The sequence below is a fragment of the Cryptomeria japonica genome, chromosome 5 (genome assembly GCF_030272615.1).
Source record: "Cryptomeria japonica chromosome 5, Sugi_1.0, whole genome shotgun sequence".
Taxonomy (NCBI): domain Eukaryota; kingdom Viridiplantae; phylum Streptophyta; class Pinopsida; order Cupressales; family Cupressaceae; genus Cryptomeria; species Cryptomeria japonica.
In genome coordinates, this window is record NC_081409.1 from 27459737 (window position 1) to 27483678 (window position 23942).

Consider the following 23942-nt stretch of genomic DNA (forward strand, 5'->3'; position numbering starts at 1 on the left):
TGCCCACTATGTCTCGAGTTCTTCCATGTGAGTTTGGTGTTTTAGTTCTATAAATCAAGTTCCAATAAATCACATTTTACAATCCATCTACATATTTTTTCATTTAACATAATTTAAGTTGAAAACAAAATCTATTTAAGACCAGATTTTGTTTAATTTTCATGTGCAATAGTAAGTCAAATCATAAAACAAAGTTCCCAAACATTTCATTTCATGTAATCTTTGTCTAAATAATGTAATGTAGATTAGTTGTAAAGCCTTCGTGCACATTAATTAACCCAAAAAAACCTTATTATGCATTCATACTCGTATGCTTCCCTATATTTGTATATGAAATCGTCTTCGAACTCCATCTCACAATAAAGACTTTCCTTATCTAGAGTCTCTTCCTTGTATCTGACTGGACTACAAGATCCATGCACGCTTCTTTTGATAGCGGGAAATGTCTTCAATCTTTCTCCGTATGGTTGTCCGCAGCTTGTTGAATATTCTAACGCCTTGGCTCTTGATTACGATTTCAACTTATAAAGACTTAATGATCCACCAGTACGATCTGCCCCCAACTGGACCACTTTGTTCTTCTCTTGCCTTTGGTATTACAAGCATTAATTTTATTAGTCTTAGTTATCAATAATTATTGCCTGATATTGATTATTTATGAATTTAACCCAACTTAATTATAAACGACACCGAATATTTACTATCAAATAATAACATATCCTATTGCAATGTAAACGAAACATAACAATACATACCAGATAACTGTAAATGAAGATCAATGGAAACTTTATTAATTAAAGGTAATACTTATTTATTGTAGCCTCCCCTCTAGTGGAAAGCTTTCAGCAGAAAAATCAAATAAAAAAGCAAAATTTGCTGACAATTGTTCAATGTTAGCCAATGGACATTTAAAATTTATTGATTTATTGTATCACCTCTGCAGCAGAAAAATGAACAAATAAAGGAGAAAAGCATAATGACAAAAATTGTTCTATGTCAACCAAGTGAGACATTTGCACTGTCAGCCATGTTGGCAAAAAACTGCCCAATGTCAGGCATGTAGATCACTCAATTTTGTTCACTTATTGTTGCCTCCCTCAAGCTGACAACTTTAAAAGAAAAATATACAAGCAACCAAGGAAAGCATGCTGACAACAACAATTAAAGGTCAGCCAAGTGGTGATTAGAGGTGCAAAAACATGTACCGAGTAGCTCATATAAGCAGTTCATTAAATGAAAAAGTTTATAGAAACAGAAAAGAACAAAATAACTTATTCTTGTAGATATGAATCCCTAACCAAAAGACCAAACCAGGGTCTTCTGCAAGGTACTCACTTTGCTTATTACGGATTAGCAAATGCACCCATGGACTTGATACCGTGTAAAGAAATTTAGTCAAAAAGGAACTCCTCCCCGTACAAAATCAATTCTGCTTGCTGGATTTCAATACAATGTTGAAATCTTGTCCGTTACACAACTGTTGCACACTCTCTACCAAAAATCCAATCTACATCTTACATGGAAAGAATCCAAACTAAATGTATATGTCACAACGAGCCCTAGGTCAAAGCCTGATTATTGAAAATAGATTCTTTGCAGCATTGATCTTTGGAAAAAATACAGATTAAAAAACCACCCCCAGTTCCCACCATTCATTTCCTTTCCTCCAAGGAAATCAATGATATATTCATAGCTTGCTTGATATATGAGCCCTATATTTTCCTGCAGGGGACAGTAGATGCTACTTGGGGGTATTTGGAAAAACTTGCAACAGATATGAACCATTGAAGACAACTAGTCTGGCGAAACTGGGATGTATTTTCAACATTCCCATCTTAGCAACAGCGACAAGACAATATATCCCAACATGAGTAGGGCCTTGCTTTTTCTTCCAACTCCTCTCTTGTAGGCATTGAATCAATTGTATAAAAATCATCCCAAGAGCAACAAAAATTATAAACATTTCTCAATATACCCTTACTAAAGGGGTGGACTCTATCTGGTATGGACCTGAAAGACAAGTAAATTGAAATGTCAGTAGCTCTTGCTATTATTCATTTTACTCATCCTTGGGAATGCAAGCAGAGGAAGCCTTCCATGCATATATACAAGTTTAAAAAAGGCATGAATACCTGAGATAATGGATTCGACGCTTTCTAATAAGTTCATATGTTGTTTGGTTTGTGAGTATCAAATACCTGTGGCAAGAAACAAAAAGTAAAAAATTAAAATTTCTATGTTTTATAATAATTTCTCATGCATACAAACACAATTATAAAGAAAAAAAAGATTTGCATACTCCCCTGATAAAACAATGTAAGCAAAGCAAGAATTTCATGGCTAACAAATGTTTCTCATGAAATATAGGTATAATACAAATCAGACCTGAGTTAAACATTATCAGCATGTGATCAAAACTCTAGCAAAAGAAAAGGAAATTTGAGCCTAGACAAAAGCAAATCTCATGCCGACTCTCACAAAAGAAAAGCAGAGAATAAGAATCAGCCCAAGGCAGGCCCATATGCAACAGTCCTATAGTATAAACTATAAACAAACCAAAAGTTTTGAAAGGAATTGCATTTTCATTTGCATCATGGTTTGCATCAAATGAATCATAGTTTCTTCTACAAATTTTAATAGTGAAGAAACCCACATGAGAATTTCTGTAACCAATTTCAAAACATATTAAAGCAATAAAACTGAATACAATCATCAGATAGAGAAACAGAAAAAAGCAGAGAAAATTATGCTCTGCTTTACTTATTGACATACAAAAAATAGAATAAGAAACTTCATCTGAAAAAGGAGCCGGCGCTGGCTGTTTGAATTCCTAACTAGGAAATGCCTTCTTGGATTGCCAATTAGGGATCTTGTTTATTCTACATGATATCCTTATGTTCCCTAGAATAAGATCTTAAAAACTTGAGGCTGAAGGATTTTAGCCAACATAAGGCTCCATTATTGATCTTAGCCCTTATTTCTAAACAAGATTATCTTAGATGGCCTTTCTTTGGCACAAACTAACTGTTGGAATTCTCCTCATGAAATTTGGTATAAATGTTATTCATAGTAAAATTTGAGTAAACCTTGAAATGATCAGGGGTTTTCTTGTTTCAAAGTAAGATTGCTCCAACTTTTGATATGCTTGACTTTGAAAAGATGATTGGTAGATATATACACTGGTAGAACATTTGGGGTTTATAAGGATGAGAGGTTGATATTTCCAGACCATATAAAGAATAATAGACAACAAAGGTGTTCCTCAAGAAGCAAAAACTGGGAAAAGCCCATGGTTAAAAGCTGGCACCCAACATCCAGCAAGTTTCTCACCCCTGTCAGAACCAGCAAGCTTGGTTCAGTCAAAAAAGCAGTCACACCAGGGTCTAACAACCAAAAATCAGTTGAAAAAACTGCTGGTTTTCCCAGGTTTTCAAAATGGTGGTGGTTTAGGGTAGGGTTTACCATTTTTTAATTTGATGTGCTTTTCCTACTTTAAACCCATTTATGCTTTCAGCTTGTTATGCCATTGCCATGTAAGCATAAAGCTACTGAGGATCAAATTCTGCATATAGTCAAATTGGAGATGAGAGATGCATGTATGCCAAAACTATCATTGGTATGACACATTCAAAAAAGTAGCAGCTAGCCCAAGGTACTGCTTGTGGATATGCCCTCCCAGACCGAGTCTTGTTATATGACTTATTTTTGTTGAAATTATCAATATAGGTGACAATCTAACTGCTCAAGAAATATATACCATTAACCAAATTTTGTCTTGTACAAGACCCATAATCAAAAGGGAAATTCAAGAAAAACAGAAACTGGCCCAAGCTACTACTAGAGGATATAGCTCCAGGCTAAGTCCTCTGATGCCATGGCAATTTTTTTTGCAGAAATTGGCAGTATGGATAACAATCTGATTGCTGAAGAAAGCAATATTGTTAATTTTGTATTGTTAGTATGGCACTTCTGTTTTTCTTCCACTCCAAACTTATGATGTAACTGTGACATTAAGTTTCTGAGAAGATTCAATGTATTGTATTTTAATTCAACATAGCAAAAAAAACATGCACCTATGGTAGACCAAGGGTTCAGGGAAATGCATAAAATCCTAATTCATCAAAGTGAATGGATGAAGAGTAAAGAGATGTTTTACTGGGGATCATTCACCCTGGTCTTTCTTTGATTAAAACTTATGTCATTTTTTCCAACTATTTGATTTCTCTTTTCATCTGAAAGTAAAACATTGTTGCTAAAAGGGTATCATTTATTTACATCATCTTATATGTAAAGCAATAATTGCCTTGATTTGCTATAATAAGTTTGACACAACAATTTGGTGAAAAATGATTCCCATATTTCCTTGGTAACAAAGAAATGTGTACTTAACAAATGTAATAAAAATATTGGCCACTCACGTGTGAAAAAGTAAAAGCATAAGAAGAATAATTAGGCAGAACAGCAATGCAATCAGAAGTATTATCTCTAACCCACCACGCCACCTGACCAAAACAACCATAAGAAAAGCTAGTCAGAGATTATGTGATTGCTGTTTGTGACATGTACCAAATGTAGTTCCTTTTAAAAATTTTAATTGTGAAAAAAAAAACGCTAGATGCAACCAATTTCAAAATTATGTGAAGCTTTGTTATGATAGCACTGTTCATACTACCATTGACTTCTAGCATCACTAGTCTGTTAAGACATTTGTCAGATATAGATAAAACAGCTAAAACTGGAGAATATCAATACCATTCTTTTGACACATCTCTACATATTGACATAATGTACATGGCAGCGGTCCATATACACAGCATTGAGTCCTCAAAAAGATACCACCTGCAAAGTGAAATTGCGATTACGCCCAAAGTGCAAAACCATGACAATTTGAAACAACTTATCAGAATTAAAAAAAAAAAAAAAACTCATTATAATGAGTGGTTTCCTTATAGTCTTAGACAACAAAATGTGTAATTGCATTGCAGTGCCACCCTAGCTACCAGGTTCAAAAAAAAATGCATTAGGGAGGTTCATAGGTGCAGAATTACATATATATTATATATAAAACATAAAACTTCATAAGAATTTAAGAGCTGAATTCTGAAAACATATGTAGTGCATACATACATATTATTATTAAGAATATTGTTAATATTATTAATACATTCATTCACCCATAATCAGGGGTGCCTTGAAGCTTCTAGTATGTTCACAATGCTTTCTATAGAACCAAGTGATTCAATGTGGACCAAACATTGAGCAGAGATCTTTCATGGACTGAAGTTTCCAAGGCTTGTGGCTTCTTGCTTTAGTTCCACTCAAGGTGGTGTTCTAAGTGGGAAGGACTTGGTTGATATGGCAGAGTGGGTGGGTGAGGTGCTTTTTTTTAAGAATAGTGTTGTTTTTTAATTGCCAGCTTTTGGGGTCTGAGGGTTTTGGTTTTAAGATAGATTTTTGTTTTCAGCCATTATGTTAATTTATGTTGTCTTCTCTATATATAAGTTTTTCTTTTATGGCTGGGGCCCCTTGTAGACAATCCACTATTTAATCAAAAAATAAGAATATACTAATAATAGTAATACGTCAAAGGGGCAGTGCACAAATGATTAAGCCATTGTATTCTTTCAATGGTGATCTAGGTTCAATCCCCCACAATAGTATCCCAGTGTCAAAGAATGTGTTGTGGTTGTAATCCCATAATTAGAATGGTGTCCTTGCAATTGATTGGCCAATAGTGCTTTCTTTGGAATTGTAAGTCTTGTGGTTGGAAATGTTGGTCCCTAATGGACGAGTGTAAAGAGTGTAGGCCCCAAACCCAAATCCTAACTATTTAATCTAAAAAATTTATATATTACAGATAAGTGAGAACTAGGGCACTATGACTTCTGTCACTCTTTCCGCTTCATAAAATCGCTCTACATGTAGGATTTTGGGCACTTTTTCGAGGGATCATGGAATAAGAACTGTACAAATCCCTACTGCATCCTCTCCCATGAAGGCTTCATCTAATTATCCCGCTACACTAGTGCTATGGATATACTCAAGTCTGTAGATTAATATTGTGCCCTCTTGCCCTCTTTGGGTGATGGTGTTTCTCCTATGAACCTTTGCTTCTCCATCTATCCGGATACATCAGAAGTAGGCAGAAAAGCTGCAACACTCTCCTCCTTCATCAATCACAACTTCTGTCCAATACTTTGACATCAATGACAAATTGTGTTCAACAGAGTCTATTATCTTCATTCAAAGATGTCTTATAATATATCATAACATTGCATCATAGGTTGGTCAACAGGTGTAATTCCCTCTTACAACTCTCTTATGTAGTATAGATGCTCTTAATTTTTTTTGTGGGAGGCCCAACTTTTGATTTAAGAAGCTGATTGAGCCCTTTTCTAAAAATTGAAAATCTTGAAGAGATTCATGTTGTAATCCAGTTTGCTCCACTTAAGGCTTTATTCAACATTTTTCATGGCCAAAATCAACCTTTAGTGCTTTGAAATAGCCCAAAAATTGCAATTTTTTGTTCTTAACATTAGGATGCAAAGTTGAGACACCTTAAAATTATTCCATTTGTCGAACTCATTGTAAGAGCAAAGAAGATACCAACACTGTCAACCATATGCTGATAGACTTGAAAAGCACTGAGAGGGGGGGGGGGGGGGTGAATCAGTGACACCAAAACAAACACTACTTTAAACACTAACCGGTAGACGAACTTAACCAAAAAGTTAAACAAAATACATGCTATCCAAAATGAAATAACAGCATCCACATAAAGTAGAACATCCACCATAACACAAGTGTTTATATGTGGAAAACCCAAATAGGTAAAAACCACGGTGAGATGGAACTCACAAGTTAACTATCTGCAGTAATAGAAAATTGACCGGTTAAGGTCTTACAAAGAGCTCTGCTAGGAGCGAATCTTGTTACAGATCCCAAGCTTGATTAGAAGCTTATACCCTGTTAAGAGTGACCTTGCTGGAGGATTTTAGAATCCAAACTAATGGATCACCTTGTTAGAGGATTTGTACAATGAAGCTTGTTAGAGCTTACCCGGTTAGGGGATTTAGTTATGTTGTAATGATTAGAAAACAACAAGAAAGATTTGATCTGTTCTGAGTAGCACAAACTTGCTTGATCAAATCATTCTAAGTACATTCAACACTGCTCTCCATCTAAACACTTATCACTCTTTAGCAAAAGTATTCGCATAGATCACCTCTACTATATATGTTCTCTCTTTCTCATCTCTTTCTAAAATGCTTCACTAAGATGTCTCTAAATAGGCATTCAAACCTTATGTCGGCCATAGGAACACAATTTCCTAGGTGCAGTGTATCTAGACATTTAAACATAACTCATCACAAAAATGACCGCCAAACAAACGGTGTTGGTAACGCATCATAGAATCAGATACCGGTTAGAGCAGTCAATACCGGTTGGAATAAAACTAGTGAATCGTTGTCCAGGAATCTTCCACTTGATCTTCACCTTCAAATTCATCTTCACTTTGATGACAACTTAGTGTTACCGCAGGTTATCTCTTAGGCACATACCGGTTGACACAAAGTACCGGTTAGAGATAGACCTTGAACATACCGGTTGGTAGTAAAAACCAATTGAAGTTATACCGGTAGTCAATGTAATCATATATGTGTGTGAGAGAATTTCATCAATGACAATAAGTGATGAATACATTACAATTATCATAAAGCCAACATATGCTAGGTGCCAAGTGGAACAATATCAAAGGTAAATATTGACCCATAAAAATAGAACAATTACTTACCACTTTTTAATAATAATGAGATGCAGAATGCAAATTTTAAATAAAATGTAGATGTAGATGACCATGATATGTTTAGACCTTATTGGTAATGTACGACTTGTACAATACAACTTGTATTTTGTTACGTCTTTCAGGCTTGCATGGTTGTACCAATTGACAAACAAAAAAAAAGAGACCGTGGAGTACCAATGGCATAATTTACATAAATAAACTGATGAGCCTCAATTATATTTACAAAATATCACAACTCTGCAATATCTAGGTTAGGGCTGCAGATCCCCATGCAGATGTATACAATTCGCTCCATTCCCTATCTTTGCTTGAGAAAGTAAACTCATTCTCCATCGTGTCATAGTCGCATCCATTTTGTTTTATGTTGCTCAATTCTATGCCCATCATCAATACATCTTGATTGCTGCCATAACCACGCAGGCTTTCTATTAAGCTAGATGAATCTTTTGATGCAAAATTATTAAGTTCTTGGGCAGAATGCTCCGACATTTTATCATTGCTTGTAGAGTTTGCCCCATTGCTAGCAGCAACAGCAGTGGGAAGAAAGGGCTTATGGCCTTGGCGCCCCATGGAATCATCTTGGAATTTATTTTTAGCCTATGGAATCATCTTGCGATTTGGGCACCACATTTTTGGTAATTTTAGCTCATGGTTTTCTAATTACGATTTGATTGTTGTATGTATTGCTTTTATTTATTGGGTGTTTGAGATGGAGGATTATTATGAGTTTTGTAGTGTTGTCATGCTATCAGAATTGTTGTTGTTGGTGATACTTGTTGTGAGGTTTTCACATGTCCCATTGCAAAAGGGGACCCCACTTTTTTTTTGCTTTCTAGGTTGGTTGTCTTAGTTTAGTCGTCTGGTAGTGTCTTTAGCTATTAACCTTTGCCACTTCCAGTTAGCGCTCCAAACCCCACCGAAGGACATAAAGATATAATGTTGGTGCTGCTAAGAGATGAAGGGTTTCAATGTTTAAGCAAAGTAAGTGATCAAGACGATGAAGGAATGCATAGAATTAGGGAGGAAGATGTTACTATCAGTGGACCCTAAAATCCACGACCACCTTATGTTACTTCCAGTACCCCCTAAAATCCATGAAAGCTTATGGTCACTATCGGTGACACCCTAAAAGTCTGACCAAGCAGTGATACTTCCAGTGGAGGGTCAATACCTCGACTTGCTGTAGGGCATTTCCACTTGCCCCTAAAATCCATGACCATGCATGTATCTAGACAAGAATCAGACTTCAAACACAAGAAACTCGGACTTGTAACTCAGAAATGTGACCTTCAAGCATTAAAATCAGACTCAAATTGATGGAAATCAGATCAAAAGAAGTAAAATCAGAAGATTAAAGCACTCGGCAAGGCCAACTCGACTCGTGACTCGGCTACAACTCGGCAATGACTCGGCAAAATCTTGAAATTATATACTTTTACAATTATATATATATAAAAGAAAAACCATATTATTTGACTCCGGCCGAGTCATAAAAACTTGGCGAGGTCTGCTCTGCTCGGCTCGGCGACTCGGATAACCCGCACAACTCGCGGCGAGTTTTGGAACTATGCTTAGAATACATATCAAATTAAGAGATCCGTAAAAATTTGTCTACATCATATATGTTTGATGCCATCTTTGTTTGCAGATATGACTGAAGAGAAAGATGAAGGTGCGAATTGCTAACACCATTAAGGAACTCATCAACGGATAAAGCTGGTATCAAGGTCATCAATTGGTGAAAGGAGCAGGTCAAACTTCACAATCAAGATGCAGCCACATAAAGGAGTGCAACATGGTGAAGATCATCACAACTGCAAAGTAACAAGAAAACTTCAAGATCAACATAAGGATGGCAGCAAATGCAAAGAACGTGATCAGCACAAAGATACACTAGTGCATTCCAACTACAACATGTGATATGACATACATAGAAGGCCTTACCAATGGTAGAAGGATACAAGGAAGCTGCTTGAAGGAAAAGATTTCACAATATCACACAAGGAGTAAGATCTAAGGTGGAATTCCCAAGGTCTACATCAAATGCAGCACTAAGGCGGAATTCCCAAACAAGAAGATGAAAAGTCAAATGATCAAGAAGAATTACAATCACACACTTGTGATGAGTTACAAGGATCAAGTGGCTGAGGTAGCGTCTAGTCATCACCTACCCAATCACATCATTCTAAGTCAAGGCATCCAGATTCAATGCACCTAACTCATCCAACGAGGCAGATAGATACCACATGTGGGCACGAAGTTCGATGTACCTACTCATCATTTATTGGTCAATCATTCAAGGATGGATATGTGTCTTAAAAATGTAATTTTATCATTGGTCAAGCATTAAATGCTATGTAATGGGTGTAACAAACCCTAATTAGGGTTTCCATCCTTCAATCTTGGCCATTGATGTAGATTTGATCCTGGCCACACAATTGTATTGGTAGCACTATATAAGGCTCCACTGTCTTATTTGTAAAGGTTGATAGTTCAATAATAGAAAATAGTTCAATAGTAGTCAATAGTTAGATAGCAGCTAAAGTAGAGTAGGAGAAGAGGGAGATTGTTATCAAGACTTTCTTGCAAAAATCATGTTAATTTCATTGAAGATATGGTGAACTTCATGTGTTGATTCACTATTTTGCAAGATCTCTACTTTTCATTTTTTTTATGTTGGTTAGATGGATGAAAGCTATTATGGATGATTAATGGTGAAATTCTTATGTTCATACTACTACTATTTCGCTGATTGTGAAGCATTTTGCATGGTCAACTGAACTCTCTTCATTAGCTCAACTTCGATTACTACTCTCTCATTGATATGCATTGCATTGATGGTGTCTACGTCATTGGTAGTAATTTGAACACCATTTTGCTCTCCTTAGAAGATCACACTAAACTTTTTGGAGTTGTTGCTTTGCATGACAAAGTAAAGTCTAGTTGAATTTCACTAAGTCATTCATAGTCTCTTACATTCTAGGATTAGATTAGCTTCCTAAACCCTATCTCTTTTGTCTTTTGTTTTAAACTAAAGTAAACTTCCACATTCCAACAACATTCAAACAATCAGGTTCAACGTAAGTCCCCCTTGTGATTCTAGCAAATCACATCACAATCAGTGAGTCTATCCAAGTATAATGTCAAGACCTGACTATCGGAACCTTGGAGTCATCTCATTTGTTCACATACTTTAGCATCCGAGAGGTCTTTGTTCAAGGGAGGATAGAATACTTAGTATTTGATTTTGTGTTGCATAGTGCATAAAAAGCATATCAACAATATGTAATGTCACTTTGAAATAGGATTTAATAATATATAATAATAATAAAATTAAAATACAAAAGATTAAAACTAACAGTTAAATTAATATATATATATATATATAATAAAATATAATTGAATTCTAATTAAGTTAATGAATGGTCAAAAGACATGGAATGAAAAGTTGTGACTCCCTCAATCAAGAGATATAAAAGGGAGAGGAGAACCTCAGTTGAGAGGGGGATAATTTGGGAATCATTACTGCAAATCTGAATTAAATAAGAAGTGCAGATCTGATCGTGAAAGGTTGTGTCCCTTTCAAAGGGCAGAAATAATGAAGAGCTGCACTCTTTCAAAGGGTGCATCTTTTGCCATAGGGCATACATGATGAAGAGGTGTGACCTCTCCCTCACATTGAGAGATATAAAGGAAAGGAATCAAAGCATCCAGTGACATTATCCATCAACCAGTCCAGATCAGAACTGTTGTTAAGTTACAGGCAGTAACATCTTTGTTCTTGGCAGTATGCATAGGAATGCGCTTAATATGAAATCTGATAATGTTCATACTGTCATATCCCCCCTCATATTCTAGTTAGAGGAGTTATTGGAGAAGAGCATATATAGGATCGAACGTCTACAGACATCATCGAGTAAAAGGAAGAACAACATTCAAGTCAAGAGGCTTGTAACTTGTCATTAAGGAGGATAGTGTTTGGTTATGACGAGATTCCAAAATGAAGAGTCACGCCTTTGCTGAGAGGGCAGACACTGTCTAAAGGGGCGTCTCTCTTCATAAAATCATGTTAGTACATATGGAGGGAAATCTAAGGCAAGAAAGGGGCATCGAACAACCTTGGAAGGGAGACATAATCAAGGAAACAAAAGAAGTAATAAGACGAAAGACCTGAAGAGCACACGGTTATACTGAGAGTGGGGGTGAATCAGTATAAAAGCTTATCTCATTAACATATTCGTTGCATATCAACTTTCATATGTGATTTAACTAATATGAACACAAGTAGAACATGAAAAATATACGAGGAAACCCTTACGGGAGAAAACCACAGTAAATCAATGCTTTTATACAATTCTTCTTTTACAATGTTTGTAGGCACCAACCCCTAACACTGTTTGTGAGCACCAACCCACTGGAAGCACCAACTCCCAAATCTGATTTTGTGAGCACCAACTCCCACTTTTGATATTTGTGAGCACCAACCCCCAATTCAGAATCTGTGAGCACCAACCCACTTCACATAAATCTGAATTTCCACCTTGACAATGTTGCTTTAACAACGGATGATGGACATCTAATTTCCTTCTTTATTCTTCTCTTTCTCCTTTAAATCTGCTATACAGTCTTCCTCAAATCTGCTATAAAGTCTTCAAAATTTGCTGTGAACTTCTCATATATCCTTCTTATAGTTCTGCCATATATCCTTGCTTATACATCTGATCTTAATTCATGCAAAGTTTTCTTTCACAAAACCGACCATAAATGTGGGAATACTTTCACATAAATTTTCTGCAATAAGTTCTGTGCTAACTTCCTTCCTAAACTGCACTCTTGAACTCTTTGATTGTTCTCTATAACTATGTTCTATTTATTTTATTGTTCCATTCATAATATTCTCTTTCAAATCTGCATCTGGAATGATATTCATGTACCTGCTGTTATAGGCATGCTCTCCTCTTCTTTAAAAGTTGAATGATATTCCAATAAAGATCTTCTCATTCACTCTACACGTACACCACACATATTCACAACACTACACGTAAGTGTAGATATTCTATATTTCCCCCACACACACTACCACAACACATACTCAACACACTATTCAAGTTCTCCTTATATCATCATAACTATGTCGGTTCACTTGAGACATGACTTATTGTTTTCTTTAATTGTTTCTTTTCATTCTTTACAAACCACACCCTTCCATAATAATTTATCTTTTGTCTTAGAATTAATAAACACTATCTTTAATTGCAACACCATAAGTTTGTCTTTTTAATCATTGTTGCTGACTCAAATGTAATCGACTAACAACACATTGATTTCTTAACACCTGTCCGCATGTCTTGTAGAATATGGTTGCTGACCAGATATGATGAATCCTTTGTAGCATCTGTAATTTCATCTACATGTGGTCTCCATGCTGTGTGTTTAGTATCATATTCTCTTTGTTTATTCAATCAAATGTTTGAGGGTGAGCTGGAAATTATAGAGGCTCCGCATAGCACAATATGAAGTTGTTTTCCTTCATAACAAATCTCAACTTTCTTTATAAAATCATCGATAAAGATGATCGCTGTTATAAAGCTTCAATCCTAATCGTGATATCTGCAACCGGACATTTCATTCCACAGTAGATTTTTGTCATCGGGCTGCCTTTGATAGGTTACACGTGAATTATAAATATGAGAATCGATGCTCATTGGTTATGGGTATATGTCTTTGTTTACTCTTCTAATTACTATATTAACATTTACCTCTCCTTCATATTATTTTGTGACATGCTCTCTATTTCAATACAAACTGCACCTTCAATCATTTCTAATCACTCTGTTTGCTGTGTATACACCTTGCCATGCTGTATAATATTTGCTAGGCATTACTCGAACCTTCTTGGATGAATCGAATAGTATCCAACAAATTGTATATTTTATCATCCTTAATCGAATTACTTTCCTCTAATCATATAACCAATCTTTACTGTTGCCTAATATGAAGTCATCAAACTCAATCGATTTGCATTATCTTTATAATTGATATTAATCATTGCTCCATTAAACTTGGTCCGTTTACTTTTAGAGCATTAAGTAATAACACTTGTGTATTAGTTCGCCAGTCTCCTTAATTTATGTCTTGCTTGTAAAGGATTGTAGCGCTGTCATTTTCATTCCACCATGTCAACCATCAAAAGACATGATAAACAAGTCGCTGCTCTCCATATCTTATTTCACCAGTGTCTTTAATCTACCAATCACTGTCTTTATGAGAGATCACTTCTTTGATAATTATATTTTTGTGGAATGCTCTTTGACTAGCGTTGTCTTTGTTTAATGACTTAATAAACAAACATTATCTATTTGTGCTTACTGAATCACCATCAAGGAATCACTATATTAATTGATATATATGTAATGTTAACTAACATCAATTGATGACGTTAACACTTGATATATGTTGCCATTCTCTTTGATACTTATTGCTGCTTATCAACCATTCTCCCATCATATTTTCTTCAATAGAGTCGCTTCTCATATTGCATACCTTAATACTTATTTGCCTTCATATCTATTTTTATGATGATAATCAATGTCTTTAAATATCTCCTTTGATATTGGTTTGAATTGCTTTCTTGAATGGACTCTTTATACTGAAACCTTTTCTTGCCCATAAGAATATCTTCAATATTCTCAATTATTAATGATAAAACTCTCTTTAGTCTTCCTTTGATATCGATGATGAAATCTTAACATAACTAACTGCCTTGACATCAATGACAATCTTTCCAACAAGACCAATGGCTGCTATGAATATACTCAGTCAGATATCCGAACTGGTATGGATTTCCAGGAATTATATATAGTAAACTGTAGATGCATTATATGGTTATTCTCACATGATAGTATCTGTATATTCACAGTATTAATATCTTACATATTTGTCTGATGCTAATAACATTCTGCCTATTTGATTGGCAATATATTCATGTTTATGAATCTGATCTATGATACGACTGTACATTATCTCTAGAGGGAGAACCGCTATTAAGGCACCCTCTCAGACAGAGGGAGAATGGTTAATGAGGCACCCTCTTTAGAATTGAGGGAGAACCATTATTAAGGCACCCTCATAAAGTGGCTTGACTGGGGAGAACAGTTACTAAGGCACCCTATATGATCATATTGGGTAGGGTGAACTGCTATAAGGCACCTTACATGATCATATTGGGTAGGGAGAACTGCTATAAAACACCCTATATGATAATATTGAGTAGGGGGAACTGTTGGACAAGACAACCTACATGATTATATTCTCCACTGCTGCTTATATAATCATTCCCTAGTGTAGTTTGTAGTATTTTCTGACTCTATTTTGCAGGTTTGACTACAGCAGAGGTTGAGGTACTTTCTCTTAACCCCTACACTAAGATCTGAAACACCATAGCTAGGATATTTTAAGGTCATTTTATTAAGGGACATTACAAGCATGATCCTGCCAACCTAAAGGGTGTTTGCCACATACGGGTAAACGATAAAACGCAGAAAGTGAATGCACAACACATAATTGAAATATATTAAAGAACCAGTTTCTGTATTAATTCAACTGTCCATGTACATCAAGTGCTTATAACATTACACCCAGATACGACTATGATGATGCCACTACGAAGGGAAGGTATGCAATATATAATACCTGAAGGTGTGCGACCAACCGTCGCGTCCAACTGCCCTTCGGGACAACTAACTGACTGCCGTAACTCATAATTACCGACGACAACATGACATAATGATTATTCCCGACAACATCATCCCCCCCAAGAAAAGAAGTCGTCTCCGGACAACTTAATACAAAATAGAGATGATGCTCATACATTAAACAAAATCAAGGTATAGAACTGCAAGAACTGCTAACGCTAGTCGAGCCCGGAACTCATACACCTGCTGCATCTTCACTTGAAAACCCTTTTCTGCTACTAGTCAATGCTCAAGTGCGGATTTCACCACTAGTGCTTCCTTGACATCACAGTCCTTCTGTGCCTAAACCAAACTTGTCTGCAAAACATGCTTTTCAGTCTCAACCTCCACCAACTGCTACTCAAATGATACTGTCTCCCTAGCCAATTTGTCCTTGATAGCCACCCGCGCTGCCCTCTCGACATCCAACTCCTGGGTACGTTGAACTAAGTCTCACGCTACTACTGCCTCCAACCTGGTGGTTAGCTCCTCTTGAGCCCTCTGTGCATACACCAAGGCAACCTCACGTCCAGTCGAGACATACTCCGAGTTCCTCAAAGCGTACCATTCATGCCTGGAAGTGGCCACAACCTTCTGGCACAAACGCTAGGAGACGCCTCAAATCCTCCATCACACTCCCCAAAAGCTGATAACTGAACTAAATAACTCCCTGGTTTCGTATGACTTCGCATTCTACAGCTTATGGCTTCCCCGCCAATGCTTAGCTTCAGGCTTCTTTCTCTCAGTACGGAACAGCCCCAACACTTACCGTGACTTCTCTGATGCCTTCGCCCAACTCAAAAAGTGAATTGTAGCTCAAAAATAAATTGGGGGTCTGGGGGTAGTGCCCCAGCGGGGTCAGGGGGCAGCGCCACACAGAAGTCCATGGCGCACATCATTTTTTGTGATATTTTAAGATGCCAAAAACCTTCTTCTCCACTCTAAATTTTTCAGTGTCCTGGCTCCAGACTCCATTGAATGATTTTAAATCTGGTCATCGTTTTTTTTTTCACGTGCCATCACCACCGTTTATCCCTGTCACGTCGTGGTATTTTTCCTTTTACCCTCTTTTAAACCATCGCCGCCGCGCTCCTTCATGCCTACGGACTGTAATGTCATGAGCCCGTACAGAGGTTATCTGTCGTACAACAGAATGGTTTGTCATACGGTGGAGTGAACCCGTACAGTGGCTGAGCCATACAGCGATTGGGGTCACCCGAAGCTTGGTGTCGTACAGTGATTGGTCTCCCGTACAGTGGCTGGGAAGGTAGTACGATGGATGAATACATGCCAAGTTCCGCCCTAGGCCGACGACCTCCGTCAACGGTGGTGCACCGTACAGGGTCCCACCGCACGGTGGTCTCCCGTGATGGTTCCACCGTATGGTGGCCCCCGACGGTGGTTTCACTGCACAGCGATTCCACCGTGGCCACTGATTTTTTCTTCTTTTTTTTAATTTCCTAATCTAATTGTCCAGAGAGTCTTCGGCTCGGGTCCCGTGTCTCTAGGATCGCCCTTCATCCTTCTCGGTTTGCCTCGCCCGAGAGTCTCCCGCTTTGGTCCCGTGCCTCTCGAGTCCCCTTCCATCCTCTCGAGTCCCCCTCTGGACTCTCAAGTGTCCTTCCAGCCTCTCGGGTCCCCTACGCGCTTCTCGTGGTAGGGTTTCAATTTGGACCCATTGATGGCAAGTCTATTTTCAATGGCCATCTAAAGACCTGGAACCATAAATTCTACAGGAACCATGGTCTCCTTCTAGTACATAAGAAGAAGTAGAAGAAGAATAAAGATTTTGAAGGCTGCAACCTTCCACACAAGGTTCCAATCGTTGCCGACACGAATGATTTTGGGATTTTCTACGTCACCGAGGTTTGGGGCGTCTCCCTTCCAATATTCTCTGTATTCCGGTAGGTACACCTCCTCTGTTACTTGCTCTAGTTCCTCTACTTCGAGCCTGTAGCTCTGGAACATTTCGTAATCCTCCATCTACTAGTGGAAGAGCCCGTTCAATGATCCTGTCTCATCCTCAGAGCACTCTCCTAGTTTGAGAATCCCTTCGTCGTTGGGCTCCCTGCAGCCCCGTCCTTCGTCCCCCAGGTCGCCTTCTCCTTCACCCTCCAATTCCGAAGATGATGCCAGTTCCTCACTAACCAATTGCGTCCCAAGGTCTATGATAAACTTCCTTCCTCCATTCTCCATAGACAGAGTGTTCTTCTTCTAGTTGTGGGTGGCCTTGGCTGCCACCAGCCACCCTCTACCTAAGATCGCATCATACCCTTTTTTCTTTAGTGGGATTACCACGAAGTCCAGTATGAAGGGTTGCGTCCCGATGGTAACTTGTTGGCCCATCAGTGTCCCGATGGGTTTGATTCCATGCTGATCTGCTCAGAGCAAATTGAATGTAGATGGCCATAGCGTCGACTTCCCCAGCTTCCGCCTGGTTTCTTCTGGAAGAACATTCACTCCTGATCCACCATCAACGATGGTATCGATTAGAATGGTGCCAAGGATACCCATCTCCACAATGGTCAGATTCCTTCCAGTGTTAACTTCTAGCAGCCTGGGGTCTATTGCAGACCCCCCAGGAACATCAATGCGGTGGTTGGTATTGGTGCGTGGTTGGGAGAGATTATTCAAAAATGTTGGGAGGAGGTCGTGTACCTTCACAGGCACCTCCAGTTTTAAAATTTGATTTAGTATAGCCTCCTCCGCCTCCAGTCGACTGGAAGTACCCACTGTACCCTTTGCCTTCGCCCCCTCTCATATCTCTTTCTCAATTTCTTCTCGTGCTTTCCTTACCCTTCACTTCTCCGTCTCTGGGTCTAGGCACGTTGCTTGTCTGACTTGGGCGCGGGTTACGGCCAACACTTCCTCTTCTTTGGTTTCCTCGATATTGAGCAAGTTGACGCTGGACTTCGAGCAGGTGGCGTCTTCGTGGTCTTCCGGTCCGCACCATTTGCACAAATATTGTGTGGCCTCTCCCTTCGGGCAGTCTTGGGCGAAGAGCCCCCACTAACTACACGCTCTGCATTGTATCATCGGTCGGCCTTTGGAGTTGTATTGGATCCGGCTCCTTGTATTGTTATTGTTGTTATTATTGTTTCGTCCTCCCCACCAGTTATCTCGGTAGCCTTCCGATGTTGCATTGTTGTTCGCCTGGGAGTTGCTGATACCGCCCAATGTAGTTGGTTGTTCCTGCATAAGCAATACTTGTTGGTTTCATGTTTTCATGTTGTAGGGGCATTCCCTGGTGGGATGCCCCATCAACTGGCATATATCACAATAGGCCTTCTTTGGGCAGGAGCCTTTCGTGTGGTCGTCCGTCTTACATTCCGTGCACCCAAACTCCCCTTCGTCGGTCTTGCTCGGACCTCCCTTCATAACCTCCAACTCTTTCATCATCCTCAGCATGTCCTTCTGCAGGGCTTGCACCTTTTTGCCGAACTCGCCACTGCTGCTGCTTCCCTCGAAAGAGTTATCATCCTCGGACGAGCTATCCTTCTTCTTTTTCTTCGTGGATGTCTTGGTCTCGCTCTCGAGATCCATCGCTCTATTATATGCATCTTCGTACGAGGTTTGTGGAACAATTTTCATCTTCTTCCGGAGGGAGCGTTTCAGTCCCTCCACGAACCATCTCTTTTTCAAACCATCCGCTAGTTGACTCCATTTTCCCCAACAGTTCCTTGAGTCGCCGACTATAGGCTCGGACCGTCTCGTTCATGTTCTGCTTTGTGCCATAGATTTCGGCTACTATTTCATTGTTGTCTCTAAGGAGACGAAACTCTATCTCGAACTCCTTCGGGTTGGGCCATGTGCCGACTTTGGCCTTATCCGTATCGGAGTACTAGTCGATGGCCACTCCCCTTAAGGTTGCTGGAAATTGTGTTACCCATTCGTCCTGGTCAATAACACCGTTCATTGACCATGTGGTAAACGATTAAACGTAGAAAGTGAATGCACAACACATAATTGAAATATATTAAAGAACTAGTTTTTGTATTAATTCAACAATCCATGTACATCAAGTGCTTATAACATTACACCCAGATACGACTATGATGATGCCACTACGAAGGGAAGGTATGCAATATATAAGACTCGAAGGGGTGCGACCAACTGCCCTTCGGGACGACTAACAGACCGTCGTAACTCATAATTACGAATGACAACATAACATAATACAACAACATGACATAATGATTATTCTCGGCAACAGAGGGTAAAGATAAATCAATGATTGCATTTTAGTCAATGAGAAGGAATCTAACAATACGTGTGTAGATGATGGGCTTTGTTACCCTCAAGGTGATGGACCTCAAGGAACAAACCTACCTTTGCTCTACCTCACTCAAACTGGTGCTAAGGGTGAGCCAGGGGATGAAAATGCAAAACTAAGTACAGAATGAGATAAATGACCAACGAACAGAGTTCCTGAACGACTCTGCTAAGCCTTTGTCCTAAGGATGAGCACATGGAACTGGGACACCTGCGCAACGTGTTGTCGTCCTGTACAGACGAAGTACAGAAGTCGTACAAAAAAGACAGATGCAATTATATTACTAAACAAAATGCAGAAAATGACACAACTAAGCTTAACAATACAGAATGTGAAATACTAGAAAGAAAATGTTGGGGATTGTGTTTTGGAGTCTGCGTCAGTTAGACCCCCGTTTTGGTGTTTCCACCTGCACGGACAACCCAGATAATAGCAAAGGTGAAATAAAATGATAAAGATGAAGGAAACACAATTGGAATAATAGATAGATTGGAGCAAAGGATTATGAATATGCAAACAAATCAAGGAAAGTACGTGAACTCCCCTTCCAAGACTTGTGGAGATAATGTTGTGAGTTGTTCGAGAGAATGCAACAATGGTGGTGTTGTGAAAAACCTGTCAATATCACTCAAGAAGATCGCCAAAAGCTTCAACCTGCAAGAAAACTATCAAGAATCCCCCAAAATGCCTTCAAATAGGGGAGATATAGGCCCTGGAAGGTAAATCGACGTCGGCGGGCGCATGTAGAGGCGTTACGATTCCTTCCAAGTGCTGGCGTAACGCTCAAACGACCACTTGCAGAATGCCAAATTCGCGAGACAACAACGCATTGCATGGACGTCTTCGCACCGCGCTAGTGTCCAGAGGATGACAAGTTGGCGGAGTTAGTAATATTCTAGTCTAAAGCTGTCAAAGCGATCGAGGTGGATAAAAAGACAAAAACAGCGGCACACGACCTTCGATGACAAGGAGGAAGATGCCATTTGTTGCGCTGAATTGGTACGAGGTGTGATTTTTATTACGTGTATTTATGTGTGTGCTCCGTGTTTGCATATATCCAAGTGTATGCCTCGTGTTTTCATGTGTATGCTTTGTGTTTGATAAGTTTCCAGCATGTTTATTCATGTGTTTCCAAAGCCATTTCATATTGGAATCATTTTGGACACTCCATAATGATTGCTTGAGTACAAGCAATCTTGAGTGGGGCGGACTGTAATGTCCCCATTTTGAAATAGGATTTAATAATATTAATATTAAAATACAAAAGATTAAAACTAACATTTAAATTAAAATATATATATATAAACTAACATTTAAATTAAAATATATATATATAAAATAAAATATAATTAAATTATTAATTAAGTTAATGAATGGTCAAAAGACATGGAATGAAAAGTTGTGACTCCCTCAATCAAGAGATATAAAAGGAAGAAGAGAACCTCATTTGAGAGGAGGATAATTTGGGAATCAAAAGTGCAGATCTGAATTAAATAAGAAGTGCAGATCTGATTGTGAAAGGTTGTGTCCCTTTCAAAGGGCAGAAATAATGAAGAGCTGCACTCTTTCAAAGGGTGCTAATGGTGAAAGGGTGTGTCTCTTGCCATAGGGCATACATGATGAAGAGGTGTGACCTCTCCCTCACATTGAGAGATATTAAGGAAAGGAATCAAAACATCCAGTGACATTATCCATCGATCAGTCCAGATCAGAACTGCTGTTAAGTTAAAGGCAGTAACATCTTTGTTCTTGGTAGTATGCATAGGAATGCGCTTAATATGAAATCTGATAATGTTCATATTGTCACATCCCCCCTCATATTCTAGTTAGAGGAGTTATTGGAGAAGAGCATATATAGGATCGAACATCTACAGCCATCGTTGAGTAAAAGGAAGAACAACATTCAAGACACGAGGATTATAACTTGTCATTAAGCAGGATAGTGTTTGGTTATGAAGAGATTCCAAAATGAAGAGTCGCGCCTTTGCTGAGAGGGCAGGCACTGTCTAAAGGGGAATCTCTCTTCATAAAATCATGTTAGTATATATGGAGGGAAATCTAAGGGAGAAAGGGCATCGAACAACCTTGGAAGGAAGACATAATCAAGGAAACAAACAGAAGTAATAAGACGATAGACCAATAGCTGCTACGAATATACTCAGCCAAATATCCGAACTGGTATGGATCTCCAGGAATTATATATGGTAAAATGTAGATGCATTATATGGTAATTCTCACATGATAGCATCTATATATTCACAGTATTAATATCTTACATATTTATGTCTGATGCTAATAACACTCTACCTATTTGATTGGCAATATATTCATGTTTATGAATCTGATCTATGATACTGCTGTACATTATCTCTAGAGGGAGAACCGCTATTAAGGTACCCTCTCAGACAGAGGGAGAACGGTTAATGAGGCACCCTCTTTAGGATTGAGGGAGAACCATTATTAAGGCACCCTCACGAAGTGGCTTGACTAGGGAGGACCATTACTAAGGCACCCTACATGATGATATTGGGTAGGGGGAACTGCTATAAGGCACCTTAAATGATAATATTGAGTAGGGGGAACTGTTGGACAAGACAACCTACATGATTATATTCTCCACTGCTGCTTATATAATCATTCCCTAGTGTAGTTTGTAGTATTTTCTGACTCTATTTTGCATGTTTGACTACAGCAGAGTTTGAGGTACTTTCTCTTAACCCCTACACTAAGATTTGAAACACCATAACTAGGATTATTTAAGGTCATTTTATTAAGGGACATTACAAAATACCCATGTAAAGGCTTTTAGATTCTACAAGTGTATTGTAATTGTTGATTATTGAATAATACATTCAGTTGATTTGGAGTGTGAGGTTTTTGTCTTTAAAGGGTTTTCCCCAAATAAATCAATGTGTTATGGTATTTTTTTTCATATTTATTTTCTTGTAATTGTATGATCAATATAATTTTTAAGCATACCTCCTCTTGTAGATCAGTGTACGAAGCATATTCTACACCTCAATTTCCTTTCAAAAATCTCAAGGAAAACTGACATTGAGGTCTCACAATAAGAAACACTAATTGTTATATATATGTTGGGGGCATATGTCTTATCCAAAGTCTTGTGGACTTTTGATTTTGTAATGATTTATATTGGGATGGGAATTGTCAAGTTTGGCTGGGTTTGGCATCAGCCTATGCTTCAATGGCTTGTTTTTACTATAAGGCAGCAGAATAAACCCCACAATTCATCAATAGAAAAAATATCTATTAATTAAAATTAAAAAATATATTTATCATGGTCATAGAAAACACTAAAAAAAATACATGTAACTGTGTTTAAAATGTATGTAGCACTAAAATCGTACCATTCTAGCTTGCCATGACCAAGTAATTCAAAAAACCAAACAAAACAGCATCAACATGGGTGTGAAGAAAACGTGGGTAAATGAAAAAAAAAACGTGTTTTATATACATGCATTTAAAAAAAGGCTTTTTTTTGTCAGCCTATGGGTTTTTGTTCATAAAGCCCTTAAACTTTTAACTTTTTTAGTTTAAAATTTTTTGCACTTTTTGCCCATTGTGTTGTTTTCAAACAATGATCAAGACTTGAATCTCAAATACTAGATATTGCATGCATGGCACTTTTTGCAGAGATGGGTTTTCAATAATGTTATATTTCATGTTCTAATTCTTACAGCTTAACTTCAACAGACATGGACTTTATATATGCACTTGCAAAATGGATGGTTTTAAGATCTTGCTCTAATTCTAGGTATTTTCTTGGTTGTTTAAATATATCTTCCATGAAATTTCATTGGCTTTGGACCTTGACCTGCACCTTGGATCTCATTTTTTTTCAGACAATTTGCATCCTTGGTTCCCACTTGCGTTTAATTTCTCTAACTCTAATTATGCCTTTTGTTTCTATCTTAGGACTCATTTTTCCCTACAAGTGTGGATTTTTTTGTGGAGTCACAACCCTTCCAAGTCTTTCAAACTATCATTTCAACCAAGCTTCAATCAACAAGCATCTTTTCCTGATGAGCACACGCTTGGGGGGGTGAATTAGTACAACACAAACTTTTACTTTTTCAAACTAAACAATCACAATAATATCAATTGCCCA

General features: G+C 38.0%; 1 protein-coding gene across 3 annotated transcripts in view; it reads right to left on the reverse strand.

Annotated features, from left to right (window-relative positions):
- Positions 1–974: 974 nt before the first annotated feature.
- LOC131033669 (protein S-acyltransferase 10) overlaps positions 975–23942 on the reverse strand; it is a 79785-nt gene continuing 56817 nt past the window's right edge. For all 3 annotated transcript variants that reach the window (XM_057964936.2, XM_057964937.2, XM_057964935.2), the window contains 4 exons: positions 4753–4839; positions 4419–4502; positions 2133–2198; positions 975–2010 (listed from right to left, as the gene is read on the reverse strand). In XM_057964936.2, coding sequence (XP_057820919.1) covers positions 1836–2010; positions 2133–2198; positions 4419–4502; positions 4753–4839 — 412 coding nt within the window. In that variant the 3' untranslated portion in view covers positions 975–1835. The remainder of the gene's footprint in view (positions 2011–2132; positions 2199–4418; positions 4503–4752; positions 4840–23942) is intronic.